The 15,294-nt window shown below is 65.1% G+C and overlaps 3 protein-coding genes and 1 long non-coding RNA gene across 7 annotated transcripts; 3 read left to right on the top strand and 1 right to left on the bottom strand.

The window, feature by feature from the left end:
- The first annotated feature begins 256 nt into the window (after positions 1-256).
- On the top strand, positions 257-2,881 carry LOC117437404 (wiskott-Aldrich syndrome protein-like). Its single transcript, XM_034071742.1, has 9 exons — positions 257-324; positions 642-738; positions 1,136-1,231; positions 1,344-1,512; positions 1,614-1,656; positions 1,754-1,907; positions 1,982-2,274; positions 2,605-2,701; positions 2,795-2,881. The coding sequence occupies exons 1-9, from the start codon at positions 277-279 to the stop codon at positions 2,848-2,850; spliced, it is 1,053 nt and encodes a 350-aa protein (XP_033927633.1). The 5' UTR covers positions 257-276; the 3' UTR covers positions 2,851-2,881.
- Positions 2,882-3,594: 713 nt separating this feature from the next.
- ZWINT (ZW10 interacting kinetochore protein) lies at positions 3,595-6,535 on the top strand. Its single transcript, XM_034071743.1, has 10 exons — positions 3,595-3,650; positions 4,086-4,170; positions 4,361-4,466; positions 4,568-4,737; positions 5,076-5,126; positions 5,242-5,324; positions 5,423-5,594; positions 5,837-5,946; positions 6,055-6,202; positions 6,442-6,535. Exons 1-10 carry the CDS (start codon positions 3,619-3,621, stop codon positions 6,514-6,516), a joined length of 1,032 nt encoding a protein of 343 aa, XP_033927634.1. The 5' UTR covers positions 3,595-3,618; the 3' UTR covers positions 6,517-6,535.
- Positions 6,536-6,810: 275 nt separating this feature from the next.
- On the bottom strand, positions 6,811-13,788 carry LOC101876975 (metabotropic glutamate receptor 6). Its single transcript, XM_034071778.1, is given in 11 exon segments — positions 6,811-6,960; positions 7,495-7,886; positions 8,199-8,739; positions 9,063-9,199; positions 9,700-9,897; positions 10,191-10,340; positions 10,422-10,576; positions 11,125-11,260; positions 11,645-11,861; positions 13,315-13,401; positions 13,403-13,788. Coding segments are annotated over 11 exon segments (2,547 nt in total). The 5' UTR covers positions 13,787-13,788.
- Positions 7,187-13,599, top strand: LOC117437426 (uncharacterized). Of its 4 annotated transcripts, none has more exons than XR_004550443.1 (8): positions 7,187-7,828; positions 8,269-8,425; positions 9,106-9,278; positions 9,731-9,915; positions 10,402-10,545; positions 11,107-11,322; positions 11,624-11,843; positions 12,837-13,599. It is a non-coding gene; the product is annotated as an uncharacterized lncRNA (long non-coding RNA). The 4 variants fall into 4 exon arrangements; XR_004550442.1 differs by having other exon boundaries at positions 12,834-13,599; XR_004550445.1 differs by lacking the exon at positions 12,837-13,599 and having other exon boundaries at positions 11,107-11,282; positions 11,695-11,940.
- Positions 13,789-15,294: the final 1,506 nt, after the last annotated feature.

Genomic DNA, 15,294 nt, shown 5'->3' with positions numbered 1-15,294 from the left:
TATGGGGGGGGGGTCTCTCTGGGGGTCTCCCATAGGGGTCCCTGGGGGGGTCCCGGGGGTCTCCCATAGGGGTCTATGGGGGGGGGGGTCTCTCTGGGGGTCTCCCATAGGGGTCCCTGGGGGGGTCCCGGGGGTCTCCCATAGGGGTCTATGGGGGGGGGTCTCTCTGGGGGTCTCCCATAGGGGTCCCTGATGCGGGTCTCCCATAGGGGGCTGTGAGGGGGGGCTCAGGACCAGGCGGGGGCGCTGTGCTGGGAGCAGGAGCTGCAGGGGGGGATGGGCTACACCGCCCGCACCCCCTTCTTCCACACCTTCACCTCCCACGTGAGTGGGCGGGGCCATGGGAAGGGGCGGGGCCAGAGGGAGGAGGAGCTCCGGGGGGGTTGGAGGATGTGTGGGCGGGGCTTAAGGGTGGGTGGGGCCAAGTGAATGGTGGGTGTGGCTGAGGGGCGGGGCTTGTCACGTGTGGGGTTGACCCAGGCGTTGGGATTGCTACGCGTGGGTATAAACAAAGGGGCGGGGCTTATGACATATGGGCGGGGCTAATGGGGAGGGGGGTGGGGCTTATGACCCGTGGGGGTGTGGCGTGCTGCCTGTGGGCGGGCCCCATGGGGCAGGCAGCGCCCTGATTGGCTGAGCAGGAGGGCCAGGCGGGGCTGAACTTCGCTGACGAGGGGGAAGCGGCCACGTTTGAAGCCCTGGTCCAGGAGCGACTGCGCAGGCGCCAGCAGCGGGCAGGTGAGGGCAGCCCCACTCCCCCCGATGCTGTGGGGCTGCCCCAGCCCCACTCCCCCAGTGCTGTGGGGCAGCCCCAGCCCCACTCCCCCAGTGCTGTGGGGCTGCCCCACTCCCCCAGTGCTGTGGGGCAGCCCCAGCCCCACTCCCCCAGTGCTGTGGGGCAGCCCCAGCCCCACTCCCCCAGTGCTGTGGGGCAGCCCCAGCCCCACTCCCCCCGATGCTGTGGGGCTGCCCCAGCCCCACTCCCCCAGTGCTGTGGGGCAGCCCCAGCCCCACTCCCCCAGTGCTGTGGGGCAGCCCCAGCCCCACTCCCCCAGTGCTGTGGGGCAGCCCCAGCCCCACTCCCCCAGTGCTGTGGGGCTGCCCCACACTCGCACCCTCTCCTGTCTGTCCCCAGAGAAGCGGCAGCTCCCACCTCTGCCCCCCCTCCGGGATGGTGACTCCGGAGGGCACAATGGGTCCTGTGGGGTGCGCACCCCCGGGGATGGCAGTGGTGAGTGCCTGCCCCACAGCGGCGTCCTGCAGCCCCACAGGGGGGTCCTGCAGCCCCACAGCGGGGCCTTGCTGCCCTATAGAGTTACTCATATGCGTCGTGTCCTTCGCAGCCCCTCTGCTGCAAGCGGTGCCCATCAGCAACCCTGACATCACCGCATCCCGCTACCGGGGGCTGCCCAGCCCCACAGACGGACCCATAGCGAGTTCCAGTGCCGGGGAGCAGAAGAAAAGCCGCAAGAAGATCTCCAAGGCCGACATCGGAGCCCCGTCCGGCTTCAGGTGGGTCTGGCAATGGGAATGTGAGGGGCCGCATAGGGCAAAGCAGAGCCCTCACTGTGGGGCCAGCTTTGGGATCGCATCTGCTCATCCTCCATCCCCAGGCACGTCGGTCACATCGGCTGGGACCCCAGCAATGGCTTTGATGTAGGTGCCCCCTGCGCTGCCCCCGCTGCTATGGGGCGCTGCTATGGGGCGCTGCTATGGGGCGCTGCCGTGGGGCTGACCCGAGCCGTGCCTGCAGGTGGCGGCGCTGGACCCGGCTCTCCGGGCGCTCTTCAGCCGGGCCGGGATCACGGAGGCGCAGCTGGCGGATGCTGAGACCGCCCGTGTCATCCAAGCCTTCATCACCGAGCGGGGCGGGCTGCAGGCGGTGCGGGAGGAGCTGCAGCGCCAGGGTCAGCCCCGCCCCCCCGCGCTCATTAATATGATAATTAGGACACGCTAATTAACATATCTCCCCCCCCCACAGGCCCCCCCCTGCAGCAGAGCCGTGGGGCTGCCCCTCCTCCTCCTCCCCTCCCGCCCTGCCCCTCCCGCAGCCGCACGGGGCCCCTCGCTGGCCCCGCCCCTCCTGTCGTGGCTCCGCCCTCCAGACCCGTGGCTCCGCCCCCTGGGCGTGGCCCCGCCCCCCCGGGGGCCACCGCGGCTCCGCCTCCTCCTCCCCCGCCCCCTCCGCCGCCCACCTCTGGGGGGGGCCCTGTCCCCCCCCGGGGAAGGGGGGCGCTGCTGGACCAGATCCGCCAAGGGGTGACCCTGAACAAGGTCAGTGGGGGGGGTTTGGGGTGCCCCATAACCCCCTGCGGTGTGGGGGGGTGGGTTTGGGGTGCCCCATAACCCCCTGGGGTGGGGGGGAGGACAAGGGGTGCCCCATAACTCCCTGGGGCTGGGGGGGGTTTGGGGTGCCCCATAACCCCCTAGTGCTGGGGGGAGGACAAGGGGTGCCCCATAACTCCCTGGGGCTGGGGGGGGTTTGGGGTGCCCCATAACCCCCTAGTGCTGGGGGGAGGACAAGGGGTGCCCCATAACCCCCCGGGGCTGGGGGGTATTCAATGGGGTTTCTGCACCCCCCTTCTCCCTCCTTGCCCCCCTCAGACCCCCGAGAGCAGCAGCAGCGGCTCCAGCGCGGGGGGGCTCGTGGGGGCCCTCATGGACGTGATGCAGAAGCGCAGCAGAGCCATCCACTCCTCGGGTGAGCGCTCGGGGGGGGGGGGGGGGGCACGTACCCCACAACCCCCCCATGACCCCCCACCTGACCCCCCACCTGACCCCCCTCTTCCTGCAGATGAGGGTGAAGGACTCGAGGAGGAGGAGGAGGAGGAAGATGAATGGGATGAGTGAACATCCCCAGCCCCACAGGCGCAGACTGAGCCCCCCCCCCCCCCAAGTGGGACCCCCCCCGTTGGCAGGAGGCCACCATTAAAGGCATTGCTTATTACTGCTAATGGGCATTGATTGTCATTGGGGGGGGGGAAGTGGAAGGTGCGAGCAAGGAGGTGTTGAGGGGTTTTCTGGGGGGGGACAGACCCTATAGAGACCCCCCCAGCCCTATAGAGGGTCTATAGCCCCATAGACACTTCCCTGGACCTATGGAGACCCTATAAGGACACCCCCACATACAGTCTCTGTGGCCCTATAGAGGCTTCATCCACCACATACCAGGAGCTCCCCTGGTCCCATAGGAACCTCCATGACTGTATAGAGACCCCGTTGCCCCCTGGCCCCACAGAGTCCCTGTGGTCCCATAAGGACCTCCCAGCCCTATAGGATCTATATGGTTCCATGACCCTCTCGTGTCCTTATAGAAACTATATATGGACACATCCCTACCACATACGGTCCCTATGGCCCCATAGGCTCCCCATAGCCGTATAGACACCCCATAGACTCTATATGGCTCCATGGAGACTCTCATGACCCTATAGATGCTCTCTATAGGCTCCATACAGGGGCTCTGCCGCCGGAGCGTCCCCATAGCAACGGGTGGGCGGGGCCTGCCCGTGCGAGCTGCTATTGGCTGCCTCACCTCCGCGGGGCGGGCGCTGATTGGCCGCGGCCGCCGGGGTGGGCGGGGCGAGGCGGGAAGAGCGGGAAGAGGAACCGGCAGCGATGGCGGCGGCGCCCATGGAGCGCGCTCAGGGGTGAGCGGGAAATCACCTCAGGGCGGCCGCCATCTTGGCTCCGGGCCCATGGGGGGCACCGGGGCTTAATGGGGTCTGTAGGGTGTCCCTATGGGGTCTATGGATCCTAATGGGGTCCCAAAGGTGTCCCTATGGGCTCCATGGGTCCTAATGGAGGTCCTAAAGGTGTCCCTGTGGGGTCTATGGGTCCTTAATGGAGGTCCTAAAGGTGTCCCTGTGGGGTCTATGGGTCCTAATGGGGGTCCCAAAGGTGTCCCTATGGGGTCTATGGATCCTAATGGGGTCCCAAAGGTGTCCCTATGGGCTCCATGGGTCCTTAATGGAGGTCCTAAAGGTGTCCCTATGGGGTCCATGGGTCCCCGTGGGGCTCTATGGGGTGTCCGCCCCTCGCCAAGGGCCTCCGGGGTCCTAATGGGGTCCCCGGGGGGTCCCCAGGGTGCTGGTGGCTCTTGAGGCCGCCCTGGCCTTGGAGGAGGAGGACGGCGACGTCCCGGCCCCGATCCTTGTGGAGCATCTGATGGTGAGAGCTGCGGCTGCCCCATAACTACCCCTATCACCCCATTTACCCCCATATCTGCCCCTATCACCCCATTTACCCCATATCTGCCCCTATCACCCCATTTACCCCATATCTGCCCCTGCCACCCCATTTACCCCATATCTGCCCCTGCCACCCCATTTACCCCCATATCTGCCCCCATTCCCCCCAGGACACCCGTCGCAAGCAGAAGCTGCTCCTGGCCCAGCTGCGGGTCCTGCAGCTCCTCCTGGGGCTGGTGGAGAACCCGGGACCCCCCCTGCCCCCCCCCGGCCTGCGTGAGTCCGCCCCCCCCCCCGGGGTCCTTTAATGGGGGGGGGGCCGCGGGGCTGCCCCCTGCTGGCCGGGAGGTGCCGCTGACACAGAGCGCCCCCTGCAGGAGAGGCTGTCTCAGAAGCTCGGGGCCGCTGGCAGGAGCTCAAGGCCGGGTACGGGGGGGCCGTGGCCGCCCTGGGGGGGGCTCTGCCCCCAGCACTGGCCCAGCTCGAGCAGGGGCAGCGGCTGCTGCAGCGGCTGCGGGGGGCCCTGGGGGGGGCCCGACAGCGCCAGGTATGGGGGGATGGGGGGGGGGGGGTTCTGGGGGTGCTATGGGGCATGAGATGGGTGCTGAGGGGGATATAGGGGTGCTGTGGGGCATGATACAGGTGCTGGGGGGGATATGGGGGTGCTATGGGGCATGATATGGGTGCCGGGAAGGATATGGTGGTGCTATAGGGTATGACGTGGGTGCTGGGGAGGATATGGAGATGCTGGGGATGCTATGCGTTATGATGTTGGTGCTGGGATGGATATGGGGGTGCTGTGGGGTATGCTATGGGTGCTGGGAGAGGATATGGGGGTTCTATGGATGCTGTGGGGGGGGTCCCATTGGTGCTGCCCCCCCCCAGAAAAAGGAACTTCAGGCAAAGCTGCAGGAAGCACGAGGGAGACGGGAGCAGGTGAGAGCCCCACCCCCACCCCCCCACCATGGGGGTCCAGGTACCCCCTTCCCCCCCCATGATGTGGTTTTGGGGGGGGGGGGGCACCCCCTAAATCCCCCCCCCCCCATTGCAGCTGCAGCAGCGATTGGAGCAGCAGCGGCAGGAGCGGCTCAGCCAGCAGGGGGCGCTGCGGCAGCAGCGCTGGGCGGCCCAAAGGTGAGTGTGGGGGGGACACAGTTCTTGGGGGGGGGGGGGAAGGAATGGGGGGGGGAAATGCACCCCCCCTCATCACGGTCCCCCCATTGTGGATGCAGGGCAGATGCCGGCTGCCGCCTGTACCAGGTCCTGACGGGGGTCCGGGTGCTGCTGCCCCCCCCCGGGGGGGGCCCGGAGCTGGAGCTGGAGCTGCTGCCCCCCCCGGACCCCCCAGATTCCCTCCCAAGCCTGCGCCTGCGCTGCAGTCCCCGCGGGGAGGTCCACGTCCTGGTGAGTGGGGGGGGGTGTTGGGGGATGGGGAGGGAACTTGGGGGGCTGGGGTGGGGGGGCAGTTGTTGGGGTGTGTTTGGGAGCTTGGGGGGCTGGGAAGGGTCCAAAATGGGGCCGGGTGGGGGGCACTTTGGGAGCTGAAAGGGCTTTGGGGGGGGTCAAGAGGGAATTAGGGGGCAGATGGGGGGTACTTGGGGGTCAATGTTGGGTTTCATCCCCATTTCTGCCCCTCCTCCCCCCAGGACTCCCCCTTCCCATTGCCCCCCCCCTTGGGCCCGGGGCTCTTGGAGCTGCAGGAGCACTGCTGGGAAGGGGGCACCCTATGGGCAGAGGTGGAGCAGCTCCAGCACAGGTAAATGGGGAAGGGGGGGGGTTAATGGGAGGGGGTTTGGGGATTCTGGGAGGGGCGGTGGGGCTCAAGTGACACCCCCATTCCCTATCCCCCCCACCCCCCCCAAAGGTTCGCCCTGGATTGGGATCCATCCCTGAGGTGCCTGCGGGTGCTGGGAGCATCTGGGACCCTCTGGATGCTGGAGCTGGAGCCTGGGTACCCACAGAGGGGGGGGGTCCGCGTGGTGCCCCCCCCTGGGGTGGCCCCCCCGAGTCCTGTGAGTCACTGTGGCTGGTAGGGGGGAGGCCTAGAGGCAATTGGGTCTATGGGGCAGCTTTAGGGGACCTGTGGGGTGTTTGAGGGCAATTGAGGGGTCTATGGGGCAGGTTTAAGGGACCTGGGGGGCAATCGTGGGGTCTATGGGGCAGGATTTACAGTCCTGGGGGGCAATTGGGTGTGCTGGGAAGGGGTCACTTGTGGGGTTACCCCTTCATAACCCAATTTTTTCCCCCCCAGCCCCCCTCTGCCTGCCCCACACTGACGCAGTGGCTGGAGCTGCTGGTGAGACCCCCCCAGAAGCCCCCCAAGTAACACCCCCCCAAACAAACCTGGTTCCCCCCTAAATAAACCTGGTTCCCCCCCAAATAAACCTGGTTCCCCCCTTTCCCCCCCATTCCTCACATACCCCCCCCCCCAGGTGTGACCCTGTCCCCCCAAAAGGGGTCCCTGACCCCTAAGTGTGTGTGCCCCCCCCCCCATAAAAGGGTCCCGGATGTTCGGTGTCAGGAGCTTTATTATTGGGGGGGGGAGGAAACGACTACGGACGGGGGGCGTGGCCTAGAGGGCGCGGGGATGAGGAAGGGGGCGGGGCTACGGGGGGCGGGGCTACGGGGGCGGGTCTGCGCGCGGCCGCCGCGGTTGGTTGCGCTCCGGGTGCAGGAGGATGACGTAGACTTTTGGCGCGTAAAGGAGCCCGAGCGGGACCGAGGCCGAGAGGCTCATGGAGACCGTGAGCGTGGCTGTCTGCACGTGCACCTGCGGGGGGGGGGGGGGCGGGGCCAAGGGGGGGGTGGGAAAGGGGGCGGGGTCAGAGCCGCAGCACCGCTGGGGGCTCCCACCCCTCCAAAGTGCCGTGGGCTGCCCCTTATCCCCCCCCCCAAACTGCCATTGATCCCAATCTCCTGTGTGTGCCCCCCCCTAAATGCCCCCCCCTTCCCCCATTCCCTTTTCACTGATTCCAGCCCAAATTCCCCTTCCTCACCCTCTTGGGTACCCCCCCAATGCCACCATTGGTTCTCCTGGGACCCCCCCCAAATTCTTCTTGGCCCCACTCAGCCCCTGGATCCCTTCTTTGTGCCCCCCCATACCTCTTCCCATCCCCTCGATGGCCCCCAGGCTCCTGTTCTCTCCCAACACCACCTGGGAGCTCCAGCCCCCCCAGTCTCTCTTGTACCCCCCAAGTCGACCACATGGGTCCATGCTAAGCCCCATAGTTCAGCCCTGAATGAACCCAACTCAACCCAACCTCAACCCAACCCCTCCCTCCTGATGTCCCCCCCCTCTCCTCACCCTCTCTGCCGATCGGGCAGCGCCGAAGAAGATGGGCCCGAACGCCAACCACACCACACACGTGGTGTACATGGCGAATCCTATGGGCTTGGCCTCGTTGAAGGTCTCGGGGACGCCGCGAGCCTTGACGGCATAGACGGTGGTGGTGAGCATGAGCAGCAGCGCGTGCGCCAGGCAGGCCAGCGTGGCGCCCTCGGCCATGTCACAGCGCAGCACCCCCCGCGCGTCCTCGGGGTCCGGCGTGCGCCCCATCTCATAGTCCACCAGGGCGTGGGGGGGGCGCAGGAGCAGCCACAGCGCGGCCCCCACCACCTGCATCCCGCTGAGGGCGAAGGTGATGACGAGCTGGGACGTGGGGCTGATGAAGCGGGGGGGGGTCACTGAGCGCTTCCCTGTGAGTGGGGGGCAGAGAGGGGGGTGTGGGGTACACAGAACCTATGGTGAGCCCCATAAGTCACCTTGGGAGAGGATGTGGTCAATGGGGGTGGTGTGGTGAGGAGGTTGCCATAGGTAGGACCCCATCCCACATCCCTCAACCCAAGCTCTTGACCCTCAACTGGACCCCTGTGTGGTTCATGGACCTCCAGAACCTATGGTGAGCCCCATAGGTCACCTTGGGAGAGGATGTGGTCAATGGGGGTGGTTGTGGTGAGGAGGTTGCCATAGGTAGGACCCCATCGCCCGTCCCCATCCCCTCTGCTCACCCTGCTCGAAGATGCGGTAGATGCGGTTGGTCTTGGTGAGCAGCGCGGCATAGCTGAGGCTCATCCCCAGCCCCAGGAACAGCCTCCTCATGGCACAGACCGCGGCCCCCGGCTCAGCCACCATGAGGAAGGTGATGGCATAGACCATGGCGATGCCCACGAGCAGCACGTAGCTGAGCTCCCGCCCCGACGCCTTCACGATGGGCGTCTCGTGGTGCTTGATGAAGGTGAGCAGCACAAAGGCCGTCGCCATCAAGCCCAGGGTGGCCAGAGCCAAGGGGACGGCGGCGCAGGGGTCCCCCCAGTGCAGGCGCAGGACGGGTGTGGGGCGGCACGCGGTGTGGTTGGAGGTGGGGCGCAGGTGGGGGGGGCAGGCCTGGCAGCTCTGGGGGTCAGCAAGGAAGCGGTAACCGGAGCAGAGCTCACAGTGCCAGCAACACGGGACCCCCTTCACCGGAGTCTTCTTCTCGCCAGGGCCACAGGGGAGGCTGCAGACCGAGGGGGGCACCGAGCGGCTGGAGCCCCACATCATGGCGTCCACCTGGGGGGTGTGGGGAGGTGAGGGGGCAGTCGGCACCCAGCGGTTGGGGGGGTTGGATAGAGGGTGCCAATGGTCATTGGGATCCAACCGGTTCACCATGGGGCACCCGGGTGATCATTGGGATCCAACTGGATGACCATTGGGCACCCAACTGGTCATTGGGATCCAAGTGGTTGACCATGGAGATCCCACCAGTTGACCATGGGGACATCCGACTGGTCATTGAGATCCCACCAGTTGACCATTGAGATCCCATCAGTTGACCATGGGGCACCCAATTGACCACAGGGGCACCCAATTGCCCATGGGGGGGGAGCACCCACCTGCAGGTGCAGCCCCTGCACCCACTGCCCCACGGTCCGGTAGCTGCCGCTGCCGTTGGCGCCCTGGAACTGGAAGATGTCGTATCTGCCTGGAGCATCCCCGTTCTCGTTGAAGCTCACAGGGGTCCCTGCGCTGCCTGCACCAGCACAGACCAGTACGGACCAGTATGGACCAGTACGGACCAGTACCAACCAATCCAGGCCCAGGAATACCCAGTAAGGACCCACTGAGGACCTTCCCAGTGTGGTCTCCAGTGCCCCCCCCAGCCCCTTTCTAGTGCCTCCCATTCCCACCCCATCCCATCCCCGTCCATTCCCATTCCCCTTCCATTCCCCTCCCAGTCCCTCCCATTACCCACCAGCCCCTTCCTAGTGCATCCCAGTCTATCCCATCCCTTCCCATTCGCATCCCATCCCTTCCCAGTCTATCCAAGTCCATTTCCATCTCTTCCATTTACTTCCCATTGCCCCCAGTCCCTTTCTAGTGCCTCCCATCCCCTCCCATGCCCATCCCATCCCTTCCCAATCCATTCCCATTCCCTCCCATCCATTCCCAGTCCCTCCCACTGCCCCCCATTCCCATTCATTCTCATTCCCACCCACTCCCATTCCATTCCCATCCCCCCCCCCCGCTCACCGCTGAAGTTCACCCCCCGGATGTGCTGCAGGAGGCGGCGCCCGTCGGGGGGGTCCATGCCGGGGCAGAGCCCCCCCCCGGGGCAGAGCTCGGCCGCGAGGCTGTGCAGGGCACGTGCCATGGCCAACACTGCATCGATGACGAACTGCACCTTCCCCTCCTGCTCGTAGGGTGAGTCCCGGCCGATGCGCTCCCGCCCTGCCCCACACGTCTGGGGTGAGACCCACAGCACTGCCCTATAGTGCGGGGTGTCCCAGCAGCGCTATGGGGCAGGCAGGGCGCTATTGGGCACATAATGGGGCAGGCAGGGTACTATGGGGCAGGCAGGGCTCTATGCTGCAAGCAGGGCGCTATGGGGCAAGCAGGACTCTATGGGGCAGGCAGGGTGCTATGGGCAAATAGGGCATTATGGGGCAGGCAGGGCACTATGGGGAACCCTGTGTGGCAGGCAGGGGGCTATGGGGCACCCCCTGGGGCAGGCAGCCCTTTACCTGTGCACTTGCGGATGGGCCCGCTGTGGGGCTCGCTCTGGGGCTCGCTATGGGGCAGGCGGCAGTTGAAATCCTCCTCCCAGAACTCGTGGAACCAGAGGTTGCGGCGGTTGTTCTCCAGCGAGCGGGAGGTGAAATACTCATCGAAGCCTGCAGGGGGACACCCCATAGCACCCCATAGACCCCATAACACCAGTGCCTCACCCCATAGCGCCCCCCAGCGGCACTCACCCGGCACCGAGGCCCGCTTGGGCAGGATGGTGATGGCTCCATCGGCCGCCGGCTCCAGGCCCTGCACTGGGCCCAGCTTCGCCCCCCAGGAGTCAGAGCCCACCCAGGAGAAGTGACCGGAGAGGTTGGCACGGGTGGCAGCCTCCAGCACCCGCCTGCGGGATGGGATGGGGTGGACTGGGATGGACTGGGATGGACTGGGATGGATTGGGATGGACTGGGATAGGAATGGGATAGACTGGGATGGGATGGGGTGGACTGGGATGGGATAGACTAGGATGGACTGGGATAGGAATGGGGTGGATTGGTACAGATTGGGATGTACTGGGATGGATTGGGAGGGGACTGGGAGGGGAAGGGTGGTCAATGGGACAGATTGGGATAGGCTGGGAGGCACTAGGAGAGGAATAGGAGGGGGCATGCAATGGACTGGGGGGAATGGGATGGACTGGGATAGGCTGGGAGGCACTGGGAGAGACTGCTCTGTATTGGTCTATACTGCTCTATACTGGTTTATACAGCTTTATTCTGGTCTAGATTGCTTTATACTGGTTTATACTGGTCTCTCCTGCTCCATACAGGTCCCTCAGCCCCTCCCATCCCGTGCTGGCCTCACTGGGGAGTGGGTTTCTGGGCCAACTCCTGCTCTATAATGGTCTGAACCGGCCCATACTGGTCTATACAGGTTTATACTGGTTCATACCGGATGTCGTCCTCGTTGGCGAACAGCACCACCCCCCGCGCCGTCGACGTCTCCATCAGCCTCCCAATGACCTTGTCGAACTCGCCTGGACGAGGCTCCCGCGGGATCTTGATGGATTGGGCAATGCAGATCCCGCCTGCGCCGACCGGCACGCACCGGTATGGACCGGTATGGACCAGTATGGACCAGTGTGTCCCAGTATGTTCCAGTTCCCCTCCCATTCCCTCTCAGTATGTCCCAGTGCCCCCACCCACTCCATCCCATTCCCCTCCCACTCTATCTCAGTCTATCCCATTCTATCCCAGTCTATCCTAGTCCATCCCATTTCTCTCACACTCTACCCTAGTCAATCCCATTCCCCTCCCACTCATTCCCATTCTATCCCACTCCGTCCCATTCTCCTCTCAGTCTATCCCACTCATTCCCATTCTATCCCAGTCTATCCCATTCCCCTTCCACTCTATCCCAGTGTATCCCACTCCATCCCACTTTATCCCAGTGTATCCCAGTGGCTCCACACCGGCCTCCCTGGAGCTCTGCACGAAGGCCTCGACGCCGCTCTCTCCGTAGCTGCCCTCGGAGGCCACGGTGGCCACGTAGCTCCAGCGCAGGGCACGCGCCACGGCCACCATGGCCTGGGCCTGCTGCGAGTCCGGAGGCACCACCCGCGAGAAGAACCCATAGCGAGCAGGGTCACTGAGCTCCGGAGCCGTGGACGCGTAACTGATCTGGGGGATCTGGGAATGGCATCGGGATACGGGGATAGAGCTGAGCTGGGAATGGCACTGGGATACGGGGATGGAGCCCTGGAGCTGAGCTGGGAATGGCACTGGGATACGGGGATAGAGCCCTAGAGCTGAGCTGGGAATGGCATCGGGATACGGGGATAGAGCTGAGCTGGGAATGGCACCGGGATACGGGGATAGAGACCTGGAGCTGAGCTGGGAATGGCATCGGGATACGGGGATAGAGCTGAGCTGGGAATGGCACCGGGATACGGGGATAGAGACCTGGAGCTGAGCTGGGAATGGCACCGGGATACGGGGATAGAGCCCTGGAGCTGAGCTGGGAATGGCACTGGGATACGGGGATAGAGACCTGGAGCTGAGCTGGGAATGGCACCGGGATACGGGGATAGAGCCCTGGAGCTGAGCTGGGAATGGCACCGGGATACGGGGATAGAGACCTGGAGCTGAGCTGGGAATGGCACCGGGATACGGGGATAGAGACCTGGAGCTGAGCTGGGAATGGCACCGGGATACGGGGATAGAGACCTGGAGCTGAGCTGGGAATGGCACTGGGATACGGGGATAGAGCCCTGGAGCTGAGCTGGGAATGGCACTGGGATACAGGGATAGAGCTGATCTGTGGGATCTGGGAATTCCATTGGGATTCAGCCCTGGAATTGAGCTGTGGGAGCTGTGAATGCCATTGGGGACATGGGACGGGGGGGACAATATCAGGGACATATGGACACTGGGGGCGGGGGGGAGCTCAATCCCATGGGATCTCCCTCCCCTCCCTTGTGTATTCCCTGTCCCTAATCCCTCCTAATCCCTGGAGCCCTTTGCTGCCAGCCAGGGGCATTGTGGGTAATGGGGGGGGGATGGAAGGGTCCATTGGGAACAGGGGTTGGAGCTGCCACCAGCGCCCCCCCCCCCCATGGGGCTGCCCCCACATCCTGCTCAGTGTCCCCCAATGTCTCCCAGCAGGCACGTTGAGAGTGGGGACATTGGCCACCACCATGGAGATGCCATGGCCACCATGATGGAGACACCATGGCCACTGTCATGGAGATACATTGGCCACCATGATGGAGACGCCATGGCCACTGTCATGGAGATACATTGGCCACCATGATGGAGACACCTTGGCCACTGTGATAGAGATACATTGACCACTGTGATGGAGACACATTGGCCACTGTGATGGAGACACATTGACCACCGTGATGGAGACACATTGACCACCATGATGGAGACACATTGACCACTGTCATGGAGATACATTGACCACCATGATGCAGACACATTGACCACCGTGATGGAGACACATTGACCACTGTCATGGAGATACATTGGCCATGATGATTGAGACACACTGACCACCACAATGGAGCCACCTTGACCACCGTGTTGCAGACAGCCCTTGCCCCCACCGCCCTCCCCTTCTCCCCCCCACCCCACTCACATTGAAGAGCCGCAGCACATTGGCCACCATGATGGAGACAGAGCTGGCCGAGGCCCCGATGACCCCCACCAGGCGCTCGGGGGGGGGGCCGGTGGGGGGCGCTCCCATCCGCACACCTCCCTTCGCCCTCGGCCGGGGGCAGGAGGCTCCGCACGAAGCCCAGCGCCTGCTCCAGGGCGTAGGTGTCCCGGGAACACGTGTCCAGGATGCGGGCGCCCAGCGTCAGGTTGGGCAGCACCGCGGGGTCCCCATTGACGCGGTCCAGGGCATAGAGCATGGCCTCCAGGCGGTGGATCCCCTTCTCCTTCTTGATGGGGCCGCAGGGCACCCCCGCGGGGCCCCGCGCGTGCACCGGGAACAGCCCCCCCAGCGTCAGGTCCCCTTCCAAGCGGATGCCGTGGGGCTGGGTGGGAGATGGGGCGGGCAGGATGCGACCCCACAGGGTGCTCAAGGGGAGCAGGAGCTGCAGCATGGCCTGGCCTGGAGGAGGGGGGAGATGAGGGGTTGGGGGGGGAACTGGGGGGTGGTGGCAGACTATGGGGCAGGAATAGCACCCTATGGGGAGGGGAGTGGCACCCTATGGGGCAGGGACCCCCCTATGGCTCAAGGGAGATCTGTGCCTATAGGGTGGGTGCTGTCCCCCCTCCCCTCCAGTGTCTGAGCCCAAGGGGGGGGGGGGTTGGGGGGCCCAAATCCCTTCCCCCCCCACCCCCCAGCTGGATTAGGGGGGATGTGGGGGGGGAGAGGGGATAATCCGGCTGCTCGGCTGCAGCTGGGGGGGGGGGGGAGGGGGTTGCAAGGGGAGGCTATGGGGGGGGGGTCTAAGGGGAATATGGGGGGGTTAAAGGGGGTTATGGGTGGGGGCCTAGGGGTTATGGGGGGGTTAAAGGGGGTTCGGGGGGCCTATGGGAATATCGAGGGGTTATGGGGGGTCTATGGGGATATGGGGGGGGTCAAAGAGGGTTATGGGGGGGATCTATGGGGATATGGGGGTGGCCTTTGGGGGGGTCTGAGGGGACATGGGGGGGCTTAAGGGGATGAGGAGGCTCCTGGGGGGGCCGGGGGGGACTAAGGGAACACTTTGGGGGGGAGCTTAATGGGACATGAAGTGGCACTGGGGAGGTCGAAGAGACCCGGGGGGGGGGAATGAAACGATGGGGGGAGGGGGGGGGGGGGGCGTGTTGGGGGGGGGGGAGTAACGCACTTTAATGTGACATGAAAGGGACATTGAGGGGGGGGGGAGGGGGTCATGGGGGGGAGGGGGTCATGGGGGGGTGGGGCCACGAGCCTGATGCACGCGGAGCCTCGTGCGCAGCCGCCGCCGCCGCCGCCCGGGACCGTTTGGGACGGGCGCAAACGCTGCGGAGCGGCCGAACGGCGCTTCCCGCCCGAACGGGGGAGGCCACGCCCACAACCACCGCTAAGCCACGCCCACAACCAATCAAAGACAGCCCTGGCCGCTGAACCACGCCCCCAGGACTTAGCCCCGCCCCCCGAGCCTTAACCACGCCCCCGATAGTACCCTCACCAATCAGACGCGTTCCTACCGTTAACCACGCCCCTTTTCTCCTCTGCCACGCCCCCGGCTTATCCCCGCCTCTCCACCGCCCTTTACGACGTCTTACGGCGACGCTTTACGACTTTTCTTCCTCTTTACGACCGAGGCTGGTGCTGTTGCCAAGGTGCGGAGCGTGGGGGGGGGGGGGGGGCGATTTTGGGGGTCCCTGGGAGGTTTGGGTCATGGGGACCCCCCATAGGAGCTAATGGGGGAGTCCGGGGGTGCCCTATGGGGGTTTGGGGTAGGGAGACCCCCTCATAGCAGATAATGGGGGAGTCCGGGGGTGCCCTATGGGGGTTTGGGGTAGGGAGACCCCCTCATAGCACATAATGGGGGAGTCCGGGGGTGCCCTATGGGGGTTTGGGGTAGGGAGACCCCCTCATAGCAGATAATGGGGGAGTCCGGGGGTGCCCTATGGGGGT

This window comes from Melopsittacus undulatus, chromosome 22 (genome assembly GCF_012275295.1).
Source record: "Melopsittacus undulatus isolate bMelUnd1 chromosome 22, bMelUnd1.mat.Z, whole genome shotgun sequence".
In the NCBI taxonomy this organism is placed as follows: Eukaryota; Metazoa; Chordata; class Aves; order Psittaciformes; family Psittaculidae; genus Melopsittacus; species Melopsittacus undulatus.
The sequence above is the reverse complement of the archived record's forward strand: the minus strand, read 5'-3'. Positions and strand labels throughout refer to the sequence as shown.